The sequence below is a fragment of the Chaetodon auriga genome, chromosome 20, assembly GCF_051107435.1.
Source record: "Chaetodon auriga isolate fChaAug3 chromosome 20, fChaAug3.hap1, whole genome shotgun sequence".
In the NCBI taxonomy this organism is placed as follows: Eukaryota; Metazoa; Chordata; class Actinopteri; order Chaetodontiformes; family Chaetodontidae; genus Chaetodon; species Chaetodon auriga.
Genome location: NC_135093.1, coordinates 14,745,025 through 14,766,611, shown reverse-complemented (window position 1 = coordinate 14,766,611; position 21,587 = coordinate 14,745,025). Strand labels below are relative to the sequence as shown.

Sequence of the window (21,587 nt, the reverse complement as noted above, 5' to 3'; positions counted from 1 at the left end):
GTCAGAGGAGGAGAGGCAGGTTGCTTACATGCGCCAGGGATCTGCTGTGCAGAGCGAAGGTGGGTCTGTACTGGTGGAAGTCAGTCTGGATCACACACACTCTCTTCTCCATCCTCACCGCTCACAGCTGCCCATGCTGTCTTCACCCAAGCGGGCTCTGGGGAGGAAGTGAGGCATGTGCGTGTGTTCTCTTGAGCCTGTGGGAGTGTGTGTGGGAGAGAGAGAGGGTGTGTAAGTGTGTGTGAACGTGTGTTACGCCTGCTACCTGACCCTGAGAGGAGCAGGAGGGAGGGAGGGAGGTGACGAGGTAAAAAACAAAAAAACACGAACGAGCTTGAACAGCCCCCCCCCCCAAACCCACACACACACCTACACAGACACACGTGCATACACACACACACACCTCTCCTCCCTCCTGCCTAAAGCCACACCGCCTTCTGACAGTAGTGCAACACTGAGAGACAGACTGTCAGCCTCCAACAGAACAATATGCAACCCCCACCAACACACACACACACACACACACACACACACACACACACACACACACACACACACACACACACCTCATCTTAAGAAAAGTACATTCCTGTGCAGAGAAAGAACGCTCCGGAGTGAGCTAATTTGCAAGCAAAATATGTCAAACACACCTAAATCACCAAAGTTTGCAAGTACATGAAAGCTAACAGCAGCCTACTCTCTATTGGTAGTTAAAATTTTAATATTTTGCACAAAAAATAGGACCGTGTGTTTGCTTTTTTCAAAACGTTAGATGACGAAAGATATTTAATCATAAGAATTGTCGCAAAAAAAAAAAAAATTCAGTGTTTTAGGGAAGATTCATGTGTTTTCACAGTATAGAGACCGGTTTAATTTCTCTGTATGGGCAGATTTTTTTCCTCTGTGTTATAAGAAAAGACGGGGTTAGTGTGGATAAAAGGCTTATTTTCTAAGGAAAATCCTCTTTGTTAGGGACACATATAGCAGCCAACTTTTTCTGAAGTGCGAGATTAAAGATGTAAGAGAAGAAGACATGACAACTCACACCCAACATTCCTCCAAAACACATACCAGGCAAGCTCTTTTCATGAAAAGAGAAACATTTTGTCCTTAATGGTTATGTGCATTTCAATGACTGCAGCGGCCTTCAGAAGTCAAAGAGCTCGACGGCGTCACAAAAAGCGTGTAACAAAGGGGGCAGGTTACACAAAAAAGACTAAATCTGCTGAGGCAGTTTTCTGTTAAAGCCTGTGAAATCAAATTATTCATGTGGAATTAGCAGGTCTCAGAAAGGATTCATCAAATAATGGGCAGCTCCTGACTCTTAACCCTTCCCACACTGCTTTTCATTTCCCTGCTAATCTACCTGCCTGTGCCAATGTGTCAGTTAGTCATTACCTCACCAAGGATCCGTGGCGTCCGCAGGCCGCAGGCAGGGCGAAATCGTGCACAAAATGATATGTTTACCTTGCAACAGAGGAAAAATGACAGCAGAGGGTAATTTATCCTGTTTCATCTTGGGGGTATGAAGGGAACAGTTCATTTAAGTTTTTAATCAGGCTGGCAGTGGAAACTTGGGATTTTTACGGGCTTATTTTCTGACAGGGGATCAGATGACGGTCGGCTTCTGGCCTGTGTTTCACAAAGCGCCAAGTCGAGCGGATGTCAGCATGTGTGCAGTGCTCAAGAATTTGACCTCATGCTCATGAAAAAACATACAGTATGTCAAAGTCAATCTATCCTTTACGCGTATATACAGTATGGAGTCACACCGAGCAGCGCTGCACCACTGCAGGGCATATTAAATTTCAATTTAGTTTCACAGTTACTAACCAAGCCAATGTTTTGGCATTTAAGATGCTTCTGTCACACTCTGCTTTGTCACCTCTGCTGTGTGAAGACTCTCACTTTCTATTTAAAGCAGCACTCACACCCTTTTTGTATTAGCAATGGATCAAATGACCATGTGTAGGGCAAAAGCGGTCTGTCGTAGTGACAAATCCACATAGAGTTTCCACTCGACTGTGCAGCTCGCCTCCGGCTAAAAAGTCCCCTCGGCAGGCAGCTGTTTTCTCTGAAAAAGTTTTGATAAACTCACATCAGATATTCTTCTCCGGAGTTGGTGGAAACCAAAACAGAGCTTAAAGGTGTACTGCTCAGGATTTTCCTACAAACAATGTAAGAAATGAGAAGTAAAAGTGGTTAAAAGCAAGCTTGTTGCACTGGTCCTAAGGGTGAAAAATAAAAGTTTTGAGGTGCTCTCATGGACAAAATGTCTCAAAAACCCACATGACACAGCACAAAACAGAAAGACACATAAAATCAGAGACTAGAGACATGAGACTGTAAATGAATATTAATCTTGCTTTGTGCCTGTTGAATGTATAAATATGCAGCTCTTTGACATCCCTGACATCTTAACACTCACACTTTTCATCTAAACTGTGTCAGCAGCACTTTCCCGGCTGCCTCCTCCAAACCAGGTTTCACCGTCACCAACAGCTAATGACCGCACGGAAGAGCTCATATCAGTTCGGCCATTTTTGACAGAGCTCTTATTTCTGTGGGAGCTTTTGAGATTGGAGAGGAATTGCTGTGTTGCATTTAGAGTTGCGTATAGAGCTTATCTTTGATAGGGATTTACTCTGGCAGGGTGCCGTGTCTCAGAGAAAGCCACCTACTGTTGTAGGAAGGTTGGTCGTCGCATGGCCGTTCAGACAACCCCTGACAAAACCACTGCGAAACCATCACCATAACCTAAAAACACTGCAAACCGCTGACTCTGACTCACAGCAAACAGAGTGCAGCCTTTGTGTTTGAGATACACTTCTATCTGTGGTTATGTTTGCCAAGACAAATAATGGGATTTAATCTGACCCATCTGCCTTGCCATGGGCTAAATACACTTAACAGTTAAGCACAGAGTTGCTCCTGTCAGAACATAAAAGCAAACGTAATTCAGGATGATAAGGTGAAAAATACTTTTCCATGAAGCAGCAGGAAAACCACTGGCTTTTACCTGTTAATTGCAGTAATCCAGCTGCCTTCTATCAGAGTGTAATTATAGAGTTTGATCTGTTGTGTATCTACCCAGCGCACTAAGAAGTCTGTGTTTGGGTGCTGATCCGGGATCAGCTACCCTTCACCACAAGAAGAAGAAGGGGCGAAGAAGAGAAAGGCTGATTTGTATCTGGGATCAGATTCACGAGGGGGGCATCTCTCCTCTTTTTGTCCTGCTCCGGCTTGTTCCTGAAGGTTGTCTGCCTGTGCATGACACGTGTTTATGGAATTTGATTAATTAAAGGTTTGAGTTGGCAGCTGAAGCTTGACATAAAGATTACAACTTTGGCAGAAAAAAAGCCCCCCTCCCAAACCTTGTTATCAGCCATGTATGTGGATCCAGTGACATTTCACACATGTTGTGGTCTAAATTCACAAAGGCATTAAAGGGATCGCACGGCACCATATCAAGCACGGAGGCAGGTCGCTAATGGTGTGGTTAAAGAACAGGTTGACATTTTGGGAAATATTTTTATGTGCTGTCTTGCAGGGCCATTCTTTTTCCACTCTTTATACACAGCTAACGGCACATCAACGGCTTGCTGTAGCTTCATATTTATTGGGCAGATGTGAGAGTGGTATCTATCCTTTTATCTATTTTGGAAAAATGTTCAACTATCACTGGGTCTTAGTAAAGATTGAGTGGAAGCAGCAAAAAACATGCATGACTGAAAAGCTGACGTGCATTTCATATTATTGTAAGGCTGAGAAATGGCCTGTGCCAGCGAATCAATAACAACACAGCTTGCAATGCGTCACACTCTCCATGATAAGTTCTATTTACACTGCGATTTGTCACTGGAGTTCCTCAAACCCCTCACAGACAGCAGCGGAGTTACATGCATGTCTGCTATGCTGGGCCCCGGGTAATGAATCAGACTGTATGTGTTATCCTATGTCTGGAAGACAAAGTACCTGCCCGCTACTACTGACTGCTCTGCAACAGCTTTACATAGCGGCGAGAATTATCTCCATTAATCATGTGGATCTCTATCTAAAGAATGGAACATGCACTGTATGCGTGGAAGCGGCTGGGAAATATGGAAAATGACACACATCTGTTAATGTATCTGTTAATAAATAATGGAACACTCTCTGTTCAGTCAGTGCTGCTTCATGGGAGACTGCTTATCCGACCTCGTCAGCTCGACTCAACGTGGAAATTTGAGGTAATTTGTAAATACATGTTTTTGTCAATCATGGCTGAATCCCAGAGGGAAATGTGTCACCCTCTAGTGGCTAATCATCCCCAATACATCTGACAAAATGATATCGCCTCAAGGTACACTGTCACTGTGTTTTTGAAATCCTCAGGCACAAAAAGGGGATAAAAAATTTTAATTATGCTTTTTGGCTTTGTGGATGAGGACAGGATTCTGCAACCTATCTGCTCGTCCTGTAGGGCTTACAGATCTGGTGAACTCTGAGGAACAGCCTGCTGAAGGGGTGAATCTGGGAGAGTGAACCACAAAAGCCAAGATAGCATGAATTACCTGGAGAACAGCACCATCTAGTGGCCTCTTTGTGTTAGTATAACTTCTACCAGACAGCCATAATCACAGTCATGTTTTTACTTCAGTGCACACTGGATAGACCTTGATGTGTTCTTGTTAAAAGGACAGATCAAACAGCATCAGCTCTGGTCCATCCATCATTACGTCCATCTACACGCCGCTCTCAGCCGAGTTTGATGAGAGTGCATGGAGGAATGCCTGTCACACAGCCCCAGCATTTGCTTACATGTTACAATTTGTTGACTTTTAGAGGAATTACGCATCTCATGGCTCCATCCCCAGGATTTTGTAAATGAAACAGAGAGGCGCAGGGGAAACTGCAATTACAGCTTAAATCAAGGTGACATATTTGCTCGCGTTGGGCCTAGAAGGGGATTTTCATCATGACATGTTTCCCTGAAAACATTTACAAAGTGTCTGTGAAAGAGCAACAAATGATGAAACCTAACAAACTTAAGTTTATCGAAGAAAAAAAAGGCAGGTAGCCTGTAGGGTCATGCTGCTTCTCTCCAGTGGAAATCATCACTCCACGTGCATTTACTCTGGTTTCTTAAAAAATCTTGAAACACCCGGACAATCAAGCCGAAAAAAAAAAACATCTTTTATTTATTATTCAGCACAGCGCTGACAAAACTGCGACACAATCAATCAGGGTTAATGCAACACGTCGAGAGATGACAGTTTTGTACCACTACATGTCGCCATTCCTCTAGCTCACAATGTGTTCGGTGAATCACAGTGTGGTCTGAGCGCAAACACCCGTTCAAACTTCCAGGGTTAAGATGGATGGCTTTAAATTAGACAAAAATCATAATAATTCTGTCCTGTAGTGACAGTTAATGGGAAATTCACCGGGAAAGAGTGTAGCTGCACATATTAAGGATAAACATGTAAATTGATTTACTAAAAATCTAATATATGTGAATGTAATATTTGATCTCTGACAACCTGTAGAATACAAATTCTACAAAAATACCAAACATTTGGATTTGCTACGAAATCTTTGGTCTATAAAGAACAAATACAACAATATAAACCCAAAATATCATTTTTCAGTGTTTAACAGTAAGCAGGCAAACAGTGAAATTAGGTAAACAGCAATAAATGGCACTTGTACATGTCCAGGACGACCACACAGAACATCTCATTATGTCAGCGCACACACGTCTACTCTCCTCGATATATCACGATGTTCTTATCTGTCTCGTGAATCTTAATCTCGTACAGCAGGTTGGGCGGGAGCACCTTCACCATGTTGTCCCAGATATAAACAGCCACATTCTCAGTTGTGCTAATGGACCCGAGAAAAAAGTGGAGAAGACAAGAGTAAAAAAAAAAAAAAAAAAAAACGTGCAATACATTGAGCAGAAAGTGCTGTGAAAGCAAGAACACACACCTGACAACTTCGGCAAAGTATGGGACGTCCTTGTCCAGGTTTTTATGGTCCATAGGAGTCATGATGACGTCCTGCAGGAGGAAGTCAATCAATCGTTTAATGGGTCAATGCAAAGTTGCACAATAACACCTACACCAGCCCAGAAGGTGTGCAAGGAATCTGACATTTTTACTTGGAGCTGATGAGATACGAGTGAAGGGAAAATAGTTAAATGACAGATGAACTGTTTGAAAGCAGCCTGCACAGAGGACGAAGGCCTCTCGCTGTCAAACAGGCACTGTTAACACCGATCTCATGGAAGATATCCGTGCATAGTTTAGACCGGTCCACAGGGCTGATACAGTAATGCTGTGCAGTATACAGTATATGGCAGCGCACTCACATGGACACATGGCAACATACACGCTTGCAGCCCCTTACTTAAAAATGTGTGTACAGCAAGAGCATGTTGAGCTTTTCGCCCAGATGACAGCTTACAGCATACGCATGCATTCATGACACATGACAAAATATAGTGACCTGAAGTGATAAATCTCAGCCAAGCAACCATACATTGATAGATGAAAGTTCTGTACTCAACTGTACTTGAGTGCAGAATTTGAATAAATATACTTAGTTGTGATGATCTCACCTCAATGCACTTCTTCAAGTCTGTCAAGTTCATGACCATGCCAGTGAGACGGTCAATCTGCGGACAGATAGATGGATGGACGGACGGACACAGATACAGATACAGATACAGACACACACACACACACACACACACACACACACACACACACACACACACAGGTTAAACATGTGACTGCGTGTCTGTGGTCACGTGGCAGGCTTCCAGTTCTCTGCATGCTCCACAACATGATAACTGTCTTAAAATACCGAGTCAAAGTAAACTCGTCTTGCTGTCTCAATCTTGATTGTTTTTTTGTTTTGTTTTTTTTACGTTTCACCACCAATCCAACAGGTTTGATGAGCGGGACCGTGACCGGCACTACAGACAGACATTCTCCATTCATTCTGATTCAGCTCCAAGTTAGTCACGCTCCACTCCAAATTCAGAGAAATCTGAAAGGCTGACAATGTGAGCGAAGTACACACCAAGAGAGGCACTCACCTTTCCTCGCACTGTTACCTCCACTGTGGACAGAAACGGGAGCAGTGAATGAATGGGAGATGGCAAAATATCGGCTTTGCAGTGCCTCACACTGCATATAATGTGTCACATCACAGGGGTGAATGAAAGAGGCGGGCTAACCTTTGTAGTTGTGTCCATGACCGTTGGGATTGTTGCATTTTCCATAGACTCTTTTGTTCTCCTCATCACTCAAATGAATGCTGGGAAGAAGAGGAGGAAGTTGACATTTATCAAAACCTGTTCGTGGTCCACAGTTTAGACAAACAAGAGCGATGTGGTCAGGGTTTATTGACACGTGCTGCTTTCAGGTACACTTCGTATACTCATAATTGAGAGTATACTAGAGGTAAATTGTAATGATCACGTAGAAAAAAAGAGCAGATATTAACCAAAAAAACCTGGAAACTCAGTGATAGCAAGTGTGTTTGTGCTTTGGCTGTGGACATTAAGAAGAACCTCTCAGAGCTGAACCTCAAGCTCCAGCAGCTCCTCGGCTCTCTGCTTTCAAATGTGAAACCATCTGAAGTGAAATTAAAGCTAATTAAAGACATGTGCAACTGGAAAGGGGAGACACTGTATTTCCCTGTTTTGAAAGCACAAACACCCGCTGTGATATCTGATTATGCTGCTGAGTGTGAGAACTCCTTCAGGCTTCAGGTGAGAGGTTTCAGGACATGAAGAGTCAACAAAAGGAACTGAACGTGTTCGATGTGCTGTTAAATGTGGAACCAGCTGATGTGGCTGAGGTCAAAGCTCGGTTCAGCAGCCTCCCTCTGCTGCCGTTCTGTGGACTATGTTTGTCTTGAGGACTTTCCGATTCTGAGGAGACAAGTTTGCATCTCTGTTTGGGACGACCTACCACTGTGAGCAGCTCTTGAATTTGTACAACTTAAACATAATCAGAAAAAGACTATTTAAATAGTAATGCTGTATGAGCATATTGAAGAAGAATGGAAAAGAAAACCTGCAATTACCAGTAGAATTAGCATATTTGAAATACAGCACAATCACTGGTTTATGCGTAACTTTGTGCTTGCTCTACATTTTTACTGTTTGTTTGGTCACTTGTGCAGAAAACGCCGGCTCATACGGGCCATTGAGAGGTACTGTCTCCTATTTTACGACAGCACGTAAAGGCAGCATCGGCGCTTGCGCAAAGAATCGTCTCTTCGAATCCTAAATGAACTACACTTCCCACGACACTGATGCAAATACAACAGGTTTTAGTCATTCAAAACATACAGCAGCAAACATAATACAGCTATCGGGGACAGCGCGCGCTGCTGGAGAGCCCGCCGCTCTGCAGTGCAGTGAATATTCCTCATCTTTCATTAATGAAAACTGCTGCAGTTGATTATAACATGCAAACTACGCAACAGTGCTCTTAGCTGCTGTCGGCATCAGCCAGTAGCAGTGATGAAAGCAGGTTTAGTATATTGAGTCTGTATCGGGTTGCCTCCTCATCAAACGCGGATGCGGGCCTACCTGTGGAGCCGGTGACAGGCGCTGAAGCTCTGCGTCCGGCTGATGTACCCGATACGCTCCGCCGATGATCCAGCCATGGTCAGGACCTGAGAGGAGGCCGGAAAGAGACGGCAAGGTGAAGTCAGCTGTAGAAGCTCCAGCCCCCTTGACTGCCGCTGCTTGCCATTGGCTCAGATCAGGGCGTAAAGAGCTCCAACTCACATGTCCCAGATACATGCATGCGTATCAAAACCCCCAGCCTTTATAACACTGAACACAGATTACCTAAGAAATGAAGGATGTTGTTGGTTTTGTGATGAATATATATAAAACTAAATGTGTTTTCTTTATAGACAGCATTGCTTATGTTATTTATTACTCTGCTGCACCAGTGGTTCAGAACAGGCAGGATGAATTCCGTGGTGTTAAACATAAACTATAGAAAACGTGTGGATGAAATGCCATTTGGGAAATTCTGAGCTGGTTTAATAATGATTCAGTGGTAAAATATAAAAATTAAATCCAAGGAGACTTCATTGTCCAGTTATCAGTGGTACAGTTTCTTTTTGAGGTGCTGTATGAGACTCCAGCTCCTGACTCTGGCCGGTCTGTATCAGTGTCTCTGTTCCATTTTCATATTATTTACAACAACACCCCGCTGAGGACAAAGCCTGAAACTCTCTGCTCATCTGCCCCATTTGTGCTGATTCAACACAGTCAGTGAGCTTGTACGTTCAGCTGGTGTTATCCGTCTGTAGTAGAGTTAATCTGCCACACTGGGAGCAGCGCTGCTTTAGAATAAATCCTTAAAAGGCTGACCTGACTGTAAACTCCCAGGCCTGGAATCTATTAAAAAAAATCTGCTTCACTGTGAAATGTGTCATATTAGGCCTATTCTGTGCTTCTTTCTTTGCAGTGACACTCCACAAAACCAGTTTTTGTGGTGTCTCTTTGTGTGTGTGTGTGTCTGTGTGTGTGTGTTAGTGCCTCAAGCAGATTTACGGGCGTGTAAGATAAAGGTGCATGATTAATTAGTACATCTAATCCCACAGTGTGGTCTACTCTATCTGATCCACGCTGGTTAAATAACACACCGCAGTCGGCAGCAAACTAAAGCAAACAAGTATGTCTCTGCAAGACTGCGGTTCACATTCTGAAGATGTTAAGGAGACGGTCAAGGAAGAAATAAGCGTACAGAAAGTAAAATGATGGATGGTGAAGGGTAGGAAAGGGAGCCCATCGAGGGAGCTAAAAGAACTGCTAAGCACCTGTAGCTGTGAGGAAGAGCTTGAACTGAATGGTGGAATGTTAAACTGTAATGGCACTGCTCCTGACCTTCTCCTGGTAGATCAAAGAAACTGTAATATTTTATTACAACCTGCAGAGGTGGAGTCCTTTAAAGAGCCACTTGAGACAAGTCATCATAAGTCATTTACTATTCTGTTTAGTAGCTGATGGTTTTCCATGTTCCCTGACTGTAAAGTTCACTATGACTCTGGGGATGAAAAAGTCCAGTGTAGACCACTTTGGTACCATGAAACATACAGACTAACATTGCATGGATTGCCCTTCATGTCCTGCTCAGGATGAACTGTATTAACTTCAGTGATCCCCTCCAAATTCATCTACCACCATCATAAAGCCAAAGTGTTTTGGGTTATGACTTAATACCTGCAAAACTAAAAACATTCCCAGCAGCTTTGTGTTTATTGCAAATGAGCAAATGTTAGCTAGCTAATGCAAATATGACAAGAGGGGTAGTGTGTGCTGCATCATAGCTGCAGGGAGGTCTGCTCTCATGTTTGAGGAGTGAACTTTGATGAACATGGTTCTGGAATAACCGTTTTCAGTGCTCTGTGTGTGTGCTGAAGGTATGTCAGCTTTTACAGGGGGGTCATTGGGCACGATCAGTCACCATGATTGAAAAAACTGGAGAAAATATTGCTGCAAGGGGCTCTCTGGAGTTAATGCGATGTGGTTGACAGAGATGCTAATGCTACTGGCTGCAACTGTGGAAGCAGCACTGCACAAAATTTGGTATAAATTGGATTTTGCGCCACGAGGAGTGTAATTAAGACCTCGATCTACAACGAGAAATGTCAGTTATCTTAAGTTTGCAGACATGTTAAAAGTATTTATTGGTGGCTAGAGGCTGCTTCTTTAGTCTGATCCAAGCATTTACTCAAGAAAGAAAAGTCAAATAAGATGGAGAGGGTAGAAAAACAAAGGAATAGAAGAGCATATCAATATATATATATATTTTAATGTATTTTAATTTTTCTGTACTGTTTTTCAAGCGCTCTATATGGTCAGCCTGAATTCCAAACACTGTTGCTGGACTGCCCCCAACAGGTTGGTTTGTGTCACTGCACTGTTCCTCCCACTGTCCTGCTTTTGAAACCCTTGGACCTTTTTTTTTTTTTTTTTTCCCATTTTCATAGGTTTTTGCTTATATTTGAATACTATTTTGATTAATAATATTATTAACAACTTTCAGTACTTTTACAAGTTCTTACAGCTAACAGACTTTAGCATCGCTGTTTACATTCGCCAGAGGAAATAATTGGATGTTGTTCGTTTCTTTGTTTGTTTGTTTGTTTTTTTCCCAGTTAAGGTTTAAAAGCACGAAAACGCTATTTCTACAATTTCCTTTTTCTTTAAATGACATTGTTGGGCCGACTTCTGGTGTAAACTGATGAATTTTCAGAATTGTGAGGAGCTGCCGTGCCTGTTGCATCGTGATCCTCATGCATAAATCACGATATTTAGTCACAGTGATTTCCTTGCTATACACATTTCTGCCATCTATATTCACATGACAACCATTGCTGATGACTAGAAGGTTAACCATTCATACCATGAAGCCAGGACTGACCGTAAAATTAGCCAGTTTTCCACTCACAAGGAAACAGCAAATCAGACTCAACAGCATCCATCCTTCGCAAGCTGCTGCTGTGCCGTGTGTCAGACTTTATTATCACTGACAGCTACCAAGTGCCACACTGCAAAACGTCAGTGTTATAAAGCACTAAAGATTATCAGGCATTTATCATATAGGCTACTGAATAGCACAACAAAGCAGCCATCCCTACCAGGAATAAGGTTTTTGTTAGGATTTTTAAAACCATTTCATCAGTGGGTGTATTAAACCTGTGTGGAAAGTTTATCTGCTGTTGGTCTGTCAGAATCATATAAACATAAAGAGACAGTACTGTTTAACTGTTGTTTAATATGTGCACATACATTGTTGTAAAACTACATGTACAAATCGTGTGATGGTTTCAACTGTACAACAACGCAGTCAATACATTTAAAGCCTCAGAAGAATAGAAAACAAGAAAAGCCTGTAAAACTTGCTGCACATAGAGCCTTTGCATTATTCACATTCAGACCACAAATACATTGTATTTATATGCACAATTCAATCCAGATGTGGAGTCAAATGGATATTTATAACTGGCCTGACACAGTAAGATGTTATATTTTACATGGTAAATAAAACTGTGAAAAAATGCTCAACACTGCTGTTGCATTCGTTTAGTATGAGATTCACTGTGAGGTTTACTGAGGTTATTTGTACTGCACGTACAGAAGTGCAAAGTGAACATTAAATGCCTGCGATTGTATGTTAATCATTGTAGGTTTATGCTGTAACTGTAGAGAACTCATCAGCGATAAGTGTTCAGATCTTTTGAAGAAGGCCTTCATGGACGGTTGGCCTGGATTGCTGCAAAGGGAAATGTTTTAGAGAGAAAATGCTTTAACTTTCTGTTTCTAATCTGATTTCTTCATATGTACAAAAAGCTGTAAAATACGTTCTGATGATTTCATGTAAAGTGACCCACTGGCCAAATGTCCTGTAACTCTCTTATATTCCCAGAGCATTACTGGAATTCTCAGCATTCCCAGTTTGGAGTTCACTTCGCTAAACTAAATTCCATCAACAGTGGTCAACCTGTTAGGGGGCCCAGGCCCCTCAGCCTGCATGTGAACACGGCCTCCTGGGACCAATCACATCCTTCCAGACCGACGGAGGCCATTTGATGACCAAACTCCGGGGACGATGACAGGGGAGGTGTGAAGCAGAAGAGGAGAGAGAGGGAGGTCGGGCATCAGTCAGCGCCCGGAGGCCTGAGCGGGGCAAACCATAGCAAACCGTCCTGACTGCTGAACCTCCACTAGCCGCCAAGCTAATGAGCTTGCTAATTCCTGGTGCACACTGGAGGATTTTTGCCATGGGGGAGTAAACAGCTGGCCGTGTTGGCCCTCTGTCACAACCTTTTTTGCAGTGCTTTTCTGGTGTTACATGTCTTTAAGGCTGTGTGTAGAGCAACTATTTCAATCAATCAATCAATCAATATTCCTTTATTTGTCCCGCGAGGGGAAATTTCAGAGGCGGCTTTACTTGGGAATACATTGTTGAAAGAATGTGTTCCTTAATTTCTCTGTCAGTCTTTGCCATGTGTTTCAACAAAGAGGTTCAGAACTCGCTCTCCTCCAGAATCTCCTCCATGGTCTCCCCCAGTGTTATCTCTCCATCACTGCTGGACAGGCTCTTCCTGGTGAGAAAGTCAAGCCCTGTTGTGTCAAACCCCTTCAACCCCTGACCTTTAAGCTCTCCCAGTCCAAGCCCACCGATTCCTCCATGCACAGCCACCTGAAGCAGGTTTGGGTGCGTGGTGGAGATGCCACCCTCGTCGTAGGAGTCGCTCTGCCGAGAGCACTGCGGCCGGCGCCTTTGGGTGCACTTCCACAGGTGTTTGAAGGGAACACCGTGAAAACAGCTCCTGACCTGGAAGTGGTTGGTGAACAGGAAAAGCTGCCAGCGCTTCTTCAGTTCAGTTTGGACCTAAGATCCATGATAAAGAGAAATGCCACCAGTTAAACCATTACATGTAGAGAGGTCATGGCATAGGTCAGCCATGAAAATCACACAGAAGGAGAAACTTACCTCTCCGTTAGCAAAACAGTACAGCACTGCAACCAAGAATCCCTAAAAAAGATTGTAACTTATGGTTAATACGGATTTAGACAGAAATACTTGTGTCAGGTGTGCAATGAACACTCCAGGTGTTACCTGAAACGAGCTGAGGGTGAGATTGATGAAGTCGCGGGCGTAGCGACTGCTGCCCTCCACACATTCATCGATCAGCACGGTGAAGACCACTTCATGGATTCCCAGCAGAGGAATCAGTACCAGCGTCGCTCTGGCCAAGCTGAAGGGCATTCACAAAAACATACAGTGGTGCATGATTATAGACTGCTGAGCTGTAAAATTTATACTGGCAGATGGTTCCAAGAGCAAAGCACAGAATAGAGGAAGGAGAGGTTTGTAAATTTATGCATGAGCTTCTCTCCAGTGGTGACATTTATGGAAGCGTAAAGAGGCCAGAGCATATGGGGGTGACATTTCAATTTGTGCTGAACATGGGAGTGATTAACATTTAAATGTTAAACCAGGAATCTACTGTACTGTTTAAAGGCACCACTTAGGAAATAGCTCTCAAGGTCAAACATGTTTCTTTACTGTTGGATTTGGAAGCAGTTACATTACAAAGGCAGAGGGAAAATACCTGTATCTGTAGTCGGTAAATTTCACTTGGTCTGCTTTCAGCTTGGACAGCAGCAGCATCAGAATCTTGATGAATATGAAGAAAATGACCTGCAACACACATGCAATGTACATTTAACAGACATGCATGGTGACTTAGTGGTTGACGAGATGAAATTTGCATGAAAATGTGCATCTGAGAATGCTTCTGTAATGGAGCAATTAGTGATCAGTCACGCTTCTGACTGCGACAGCATACACTCACATGCACTCACAAGACAGGAAGCGTTAAACACAGTATGAAATCGGCATGATGGCTGGCACCAGAGGAACAAGGAGCAACACAATGCATCTGAAGCTGATGTGATCATCAGGTTGATTAACTGTCCGGCTGTTCTTGGAAAGGCTTTTAAGGTTTGCTTCAGAAACATCACTTACCAGCACCGATAAGGTGATCGGGCCCCGTATTATCCACCAGAACCATCTGTTCACAATTGACCAACACCTTAGGAATAAGAGAAGCTTAAAAAGTCAAGCAATGACGCACATTTGAATTGATGCAGTGTATTTATTATGAAGCATGTAATGAAACACTCACCCTGTGTTTTCATATAAAATTTTGACCACTGTCCACGGCGTTACAAACAAGACAGGCGTTCCTGTGGATGCAACAACACGTTTCCGTCAACAGATTCTTCTGAATTCAAATAAGTTCATTGTAAATGTGTGCGTCATATTGATCTGACTGATATCGTTCAAAATATAATCTGTATGTTTGCTTTGAGCCAATTTTAGCTAAACTTCAGTTAAAAATTTTGCACGTTTTGCATTAAACCTAGATGAAAAAAAATACTATACTCATTCTAATTTTGAAGACGTACTAAGTACACTTTTTGCTGTTCTTGTCATTGTAGTCCCCAAGTCGTCCTTGACTACCACTTGAATAATACTTAAGTATACTTGAAGTGTAAAGAGCTTAAATAGCCAAATTGGCACAACTTTTTGCAAACTTAAAGTGCGCTCAAGTCCACCAATGAAAAACATGATTCATGAGCATTCAAAACACAGTTGCGGTACAATTGTATTATATCACCAATGTGTTTGAAATATACTTAAATACACCTAAAATTAAATGAAAATGAAGTACACTTTAATTAAGCTAAGAGTGTATCACAAAGAACTAAGTACATTTGATTGTGATTTTTCTGCTTAAATTATATTTCTAGTACACGACAGTATACTACTTTACTTTAATGACTGTAGAAAGCCTGAGTCCCTGAAAAGCTGCACCATCATCCTTCCTAATATGCACAGATAAACACAGACACACAACAGTGCATTCATACTTTACCCCATCCTAGCAGCATGTATTTCTTCAGCAGTCGTCTCTTGGTCAGCACAGCTGTGAAGAGCAACGTGTGGAGGAAAATGGCCTCGACCAACAGCCAGAAAAAGTTACAGGCCACAAAGTACTCCATGCACACTTTGGAGAATTTGCACATCAAGACGATCTGTTGAGAAATATGTTGAATAAGTCTCGCAAATAAAATGGCTGATTCAAAGCACTTTTGTAGAATCACAGGTGCTTTACTGAGTACCTTTAAAAAAAAGGCCCAGCACTTAAGTATCTGGTAATATGTGAATAATAAAACAGGATTTTTATACCGCAGAGCTTGAGTAGGAGTTCCACCCAGGGTCGTCCTTGGGTAGGTTGGAATACGTGATGTATAATATGATTTCCTTTGAAATGACAGCCATGGCTCTCAGGATGAACGACACGAACAGATTCATGTGGATATAGTTCCTGGTACAGTGGAGCTTCCTGGTAAGCAGATACGGGAGCAATTTGAGGAAGGCATTGATTCCTGTGCAACTGTAAAAGCATTACTGAGAGCGCACGTCATAACATTAGCGAATGAAAAATGAGTCAGGCACATGCGACTACATGGTTTTTATAATGTCGTTTGTAATGACCCGTCATCATCATCATCTTGTAAATATCTTTTTACGCCCCCTCTTCCTAGTGGGCCATCCAATACTGTGAAACCATGCACATCATCATCATCGTGGGTTAAAGCTAGTAAATCTACCCCATGCCTTATTGACTGTCTATCAGAATGACTAATAGAGGCTGAATCATGACAAGTGAAGGACAAGTAGCTGTTTAACTATCAGCGTAGCTTCAGCAGTGGCTGCTTTAGTTTTGCTTTAACATCTTTAAAAGATCTACTATGAATAAAGGAAGGTGTAGGTAGAGATGTAGCTTCAGTACTTAAACCACATTTCACCACATTTTACAGACTTAAATGTACCGTGTAGAGTTGACCACGAAGAGCACTATGACTCATATGAAGCACTGTTTTGAAGCTTGCATTGCTGTCTCATGTTATTTGTCTATGCAAGCAGTTTATCCTGCAAACATGCTTGCAAGATAATTAATTTTATCACTACGGATGGAAATGATGGCCCAAGCTACACAAATAAGATCAACCTCATAATAGAGCAAAATGATCCCTTTTCTGCCCCTTTCCACACAAACTGTACACTTTCATCTGCAAGACCTCCAGGAACCTCTCTACCCCACCCACTGACCTCAAAATGCCCATCAGGAGAGTGGCCAATGTGAGGGAAGTCAGGGACAGGGAATAGCCAATGATAGAGATGAGCCTGAGGGCCGTGTGGCGATGCATTTCGTCCTCCTGGACACACACACAGACGCACACATCCAGGAAAATTGATGGAGAGAACACAACACTTCTTCAGATGTTTCTAATGAAGAGAGACAGTCTGGGACAGCTGTCAAGAAAACAATCCATGAATCACCAAGTAAAGACCGGGTTTTCAGATCCAACACGCAGGGGAGCAGAACCTTTAACACTCTCCTCCTCACCTTGTCTTTGAAGTAATGATCCTCCTTACACTCTGAGTCATCCCTCCACAGATCAGAGGAATTCTCCTTCTGTCGCCATCTCCCATTTTCTAAACATTCTCGGTGTGCCCTCCTGGAGTCATCTGCAGGTGAATCAAAGACACAGTAGTATGCATGGTTTCTTCCCTCAATACACTTAATAATTTTAACTGTGCGAGAAAGAATACATTTTTTACATTATTATAGAGCTACGTCACAAAATTGGACGGGTATGGTCACTTTTCTACCAAATTTGAGATTTTTGTTCTTTATCTCTTGGTGGGACAACCAGTGCAGTGCATGTTTTTTTTTATTACTGTACATAGTTTTGATTTAATGAATTACTAATATGAATCACTTTCAGACTTAGTGCTGACGACAATGGTATCAATTAAATTGTCTGGAGGCTTGAGAAAGAGAATTATTTCATTGCACGGAATAGGACAGGGATACAAGAGGATTAGCAAATCATGGTAATTAAGTCAGACCACAGTGGCAAAAGTGATACAGAAATTCATAAAGGATGGACTTAAGAAATGATGACAGCGTCCTTGACTGCAAGCTTTCACCTTGTGATGAGTGAGCTTTGCTGAGAAAAGTGTTGGAGAATCGATGAGCAAGTGCCTCAGAGCTGGCAAAAGCTGTGGAAAGCCAAACTGGAGTGCCTGTTTCATCTCACGCTGTAAGAAACACCCTGCATGGAGGTGGAATGCATGGCTGTCATATACGCAGCTAAAGCCAAATCATAAGACAACCCATTCAGCCTTTGCCAAAGCCTGTACTGACAAAGGTCAGATATGACCAACATCAATCTTTCTGGATTTGACTTCAACCAAAATGAATGGCAGAGAAGTGCATGGTCCCCACAGTGAAGTATGACAGTGCATGAGTGCTGAAGGTGTGGGGGAATTGGACATCACTGATCATGAGTTCATAGATGTACTGCAAAATCTTGAAAGAGAAGATAGTACCCTCCCTCCACACTTAAACGTTTAACTGCACGGTTGAATGCCTCATTCTGCGACGAGTCTTGTGATTCGCTCAGTGATCAATTCACTTGAAATGAATGAATTGACAAAGAAAGTCTGAATGGTAGCATCTTGTCATACTGCACATAGTGTAATATGGTCAAAACTACAATGGCAGTTACTGGATTACTGTAAAACATGACATTACCCTCGCTGATCCACGGTAAGTAAGAAGGACAGGGGACCGACACATTCCCAGGAGACGAATGGGGCCAACACACAAAAATGTCAAACGTTCCTTTACAGTAAATTCCTGCAAGACAAGAATAATGAAGATTTCACAATGGTAATAACAATCAAGATATCTAACGTTAGACAGAGGCTCACCAGTTTCTGGGAGTGTGCTTAGAGTTCTGTTGCAGCTCTCCGAGTATTCGGTCCGCTTAGCTATCAGACTTTCAAGCACTGAGCCTGTTCCCTGCAGGTTGATTTAAAAAGTGACAACAGTTTGAAAGGGTTATTAAGGAGTACACAAAGATTATTATATATACATTCTCCTACAAAACAATGATCATTTAATTAATCATTCACTTCAAACAGCAGCCTGCTGTGGCTGAAAACAATGAGAAGAGTGGTATCTTTTAGTCAAAAGAGGCTAAAAGGCTCAGTGAAGCTGCACAGCTGGGTGGTTCATCACTTTGAGCTATCTATTTTGCGTCACCTATGGTCATTTGGCTCAGCGTATGGGGACATTTTTGGTAGAAACCTGGAAAATGAGCTTGAGATGAGAGTGGTAAGAATGTATCAAGAGTAAGATTGTCGGCTTTAAAACCGCAACAATGAGCTGGAAGATGCTAAAACCCTGAGTAGAGCTGAAGGAAACTGCAGAGCCGGGTGATAATTCTCTGTGGCTTCATCACTAAAAGCCACTTCTTTCACATTACAGTTGAATTGAATATTTATAGTATACCATGTGCAGTCTAAAAATCCAAGATGAAACTGACAGATCGTCAGAGAGAAAAAGGCACAATTACAGATCATCAGCACCACCGACAGCGCTGTGGATTCATCAATACACAGTCATGTAAAGGATCAGTGAGTCAGGCAGCCCAGATTAACTAAACAGCTCCTCACTCTCTCTGCTACCAGGGGAGGGCCATGGGGGATGCCAGGTTAGCATTTTGCTAACAAGGGTGGTTGTTCTGGTGTGAAACTCACTGAGTGAACTTAACTATACTTAAGAAATTTGGTTTGATCACTGAGAATTCCTACATGCAGTATTGTCCAGAATTGCCAGTTAGGCTCGACCTCCTACCTAATCCTTACTTTATTTGTTATTTATAATGGGATTGCTTTGGAAAGAAACAGTATGGAGGTACCTGTTCATAGATTTTGATAGCCCAAGCATGCTGGGAAATACAGTGCGTAAGTGGTGTTAACAATATTTCTACACAATTTAATTTGATGTGATAAGTGAACATTCAGTTGAACATTCAGTCTAGTCATCATTTCAAGTTACAAGACTGAACTCATGACTTCTTCGTGATCCTGAATGTAACAACACAATTTATCATTTGAGAATGACAGTATTATGTAAAACTGATTTATGATATAGAATGAGTCACAAAGTAAGTGCACTGGCTCACCAGCTCATTTCACTGTATCCTCTGAATGGATGTGATGAGCGGCGGCCGTTGCAGTATTTGTGTTTACCCACTTGGTGGGAGTATTTAATAAGGACCACCTTTGCTTGAGGAGGTGATATTTTTCACCTGAGCGTAATCTGTAATTGATAGAGGCAATTTATCAGTGGCCGTCTGCATTAGTGTCATGCCTGCAGCAAACACACCTCTCTATTTATTCTTGATGTTTAACTGGTCTGAACAGTCTGTGGGTGTGTCCCTGTCTAAAGGTTAATGTATGTGGCAGCTATCATATTAATTAATGTTCAGTTATGAATGATTCTTCCTGACTGAACATTAGTGGAACAAATTTCCTTTATTTGAGACGCAAGCTGCAGACCACAGCTGCCTTCTCTGCCATTCATAATTCAGTGTCAGGGACGAGGACAGCGGCTCTGCTATCTCGCCCAAACAGTCCCAAGCTTCACACCCCAGTGAGGAAGCAGCTGAACTCTGCAACCTCTTTATGTCCGTTTGACTACCTTGTGGCTTATCTGCCACCTGTGCCACAAAGATTTCTCATTTGAGCTGACTGACAGAGGACGTTTCAATCCACTGGGGCTCGTCTTGTCAGGACCCTGTCCAGATCGCCATCACCAATGAAAGAAAGACAAGAGATGCTGTCTCCCCGTCTTCTCTGTTGTCTCCCATGAGTATAAGCCTGTTTCAAATGCAGCAGCAGACTCAACTCCCTTGATATTTCACTATATTATAATGTTGAAGATGAAAGTGAATTTGCACAAAACTTATAAGTGCTTATATTTGAAGCGTTTCTCAGTTCTGTCTTTCATCCCTCGAGAAAAACATCTCCCCCATTTGATCTGCAAAACAGATACCGAGCTGTTTCTCGAGCATGTCACTAATCTGCGATTTTCAGGAAATGATACCAGATGTGGATACATGCAGAACATGCATGTGAGCAGTGGGACCTCCTACAGCCCAAATTCCATATGAAAAAAAGACTAATTCAAATGAAAGGAGCTTTGCTGTGTTTCATGAGAAATATGGTGTGTTACATTGCCTCATACGGTAAATCAGATGGAGAATTCTTTCGTGGAGCCAAATCCTGTTGAAAAAAAAATGAATGAAGATGAAGACTTAGGGTCTTTTGAACACGTGGCATAGGTGTGTCAGACAGCACCGGGTTTGACTGTGGCTCACTGTAAATCCAAAGTAATGCTTTTGACTTGAATGGCAGTTAACCAAAAGGCCTATCGTACGTGTGTGTGTGTGTGTGTGTGCATGCATGTGTATATTAAGTAATAATTTACCTGGTGGTTGAAGAAAACAAGGAAGAGTAAGAGCAGGAATGTGTGTCCTGCTGTGGTTTGGCTCCTCTTGTGCCAGGTTGGCAGCGGGGTTGGCATGGTGCTGCGTGTTTACATTGAAAGCAGGTGGTTTCTGGGTTCTCAGCTGGTTTTCCACTTCATACCTCACCCCTGCGCTCGCGAGGCCCCTAACTCATCCTCGTTTTATCTCCCTACATGCACTCAGCGCTGCCCCCTTTGCCTTGCCACACCATATATAGTTGATTTGAAGTTGATTTCCTCGTAGGCAGCTCCAGAAAGGTTTATTCAGGATTTCCTGGATGAATCTGGAAGATGATTTGCATGAACAGAAAGTGTTCTTCTCCAGTTTGGGATGCTTGCTGCAATTTCACTGATTTTCCTCAAAATCTGATTTTTTCCAACAAATTTTCCAAGAATCCAAGCTGCTATATGACTCTTTCAGTGAACTGATCTTTAACTTGTCAAAAAAGTTACCTCCCAGTGATCTCAGATGGAAGGTGATCCTAGCTGAAGAAATCCTCGGCTGCAGTTCCAGCTCCAGTCCTCCTGTCTATGAGGACCTCTCTGGCTGTGAAGGAGTTGGATCTCTCTGTCCTCCCTATAGACGCAGTGCAACTGAG

The 21,587-nt window shown here is 42.5% G+C and overlaps 3 protein-coding genes across 3 annotated transcripts in view; all 3 read right to left on the bottom strand.

Annotated features, from left to right (window-relative positions):
• Positions 1 to 250, bottom strand: part of LOC143338941 (putative uncharacterized protein MYH16) — a 44,827-nt gene extending 44,577 nt beyond the window's left edge. Inside the window, exon 1 of the mRNA XM_076759840.1 lies at positions 29 to 250. Coding sequence (XP_076615955.1) covers positions 29 to 112 — 84 coding nt within the window. The 5' untranslated portion in view covers positions 113 to 250. The remainder of the gene's footprint in view (positions 1 to 28) is intronic.
• A 4,902-nt stretch (positions 251 to 5,152) lies between these two features.
• pts (6-pyruvoyltetrahydropterin synthase) lies at positions 5,153 to 8,870 on the bottom strand. The gene is made up of 6 exons (XM_076759141.1): positions 8,591 to 8,870; positions 7,226 to 7,305; positions 7,085 to 7,107; positions 6,602 to 6,658; positions 5,971 to 6,041; positions 5,153 to 5,865 (listed from the first exon to the last, which is right to left on the bottom strand). Exons 1-6 carry the CDS (start codon positions 8,665 to 8,667, stop codon positions 5,742 to 5,744), a joined length of 432 nt encoding a protein of 143 aa, XP_076615256.1. The 5' UTR covers positions 8,668 to 8,870; the 3' UTR covers positions 5,153 to 5,741.
• Positions 8,871 to 13,049: 4,179 nt separating this feature from the next.
• On the bottom strand, positions 13,050 to 21,045 carry glp2r (glucagon-like peptide 2 receptor). Its single transcript, XM_076760512.1, has 13 exons — positions 20,950 to 21,045; positions 18,384 to 18,474; positions 18,205 to 18,309; positions 17,011 to 17,132; positions 16,713 to 16,819; positions 15,786 to 15,942; positions 15,472 to 15,631; positions 14,719 to 14,779; positions 14,559 to 14,625; positions 14,143 to 14,231; positions 13,647 to 13,785; positions 13,521 to 13,562; positions 13,050 to 13,418 (listed from the first exon to the last, which is right to left on the bottom strand). The coding sequence occupies exons 1-13, from the start codon at positions 21,043 to 21,045 to the stop codon at positions 13,050 to 13,052; spliced, it is 1,605 nt and encodes a 534-aa protein (XP_076616627.1).
• Between the last annotated feature and the right edge of the window lie 542 nt (positions 21,046 to 21,587).

What these genes read in the sequence shown, in the direction of transcription:
- pts (XM_076759141.1), bottom strand. Translation starts at nt 8,667, where the DNA reads ATGGCTGGATCATCGGCGGAGCGTATCGGGTACATCAGCCGGACGCAG. An exon ending in GCCTGTCACCGGCTCCACAG is followed by an intron (nt 7,306 to 8,590) that starts GTAGGCCCGCAT and finishes TCTTCTTCCCAG; the next exon opens with CATTCATTTGAGTGATGAGG. An exon ending in TCATGGACACAACTACAAAG is followed by an intron (nt 7,108 to 7,225) that starts GTTAGCCCGCCT and finishes TTCTGTCCACAG; the next exon opens with TGGAGGTAACAGTGCGAGGA.
- glp2r (XM_076760512.1), bottom strand. Translation starts at nt 21,045, where the DNA reads ATGCCAACCCCGCTGCCAACCTGGCACAAGAGGAGCCAAACCACAGCA. An exon ending in AAGCACACTCCCAGAAACTG is followed by an intron (nt 18,310 to 18,383) that starts GTGAGCCTCTGT and finishes CTTGTCTTGCAG; the next exon opens with GAATTTACTGTAAAGGAACG. An exon ending in ATTTTATATGAAAACACAGG is followed by an intron (nt 14,626 to 14,718) that starts GTGAGTGTTTCA and finishes CTTATTCCTAAG; the next exon opens with GTGTTGGTCAATTGTGAACA.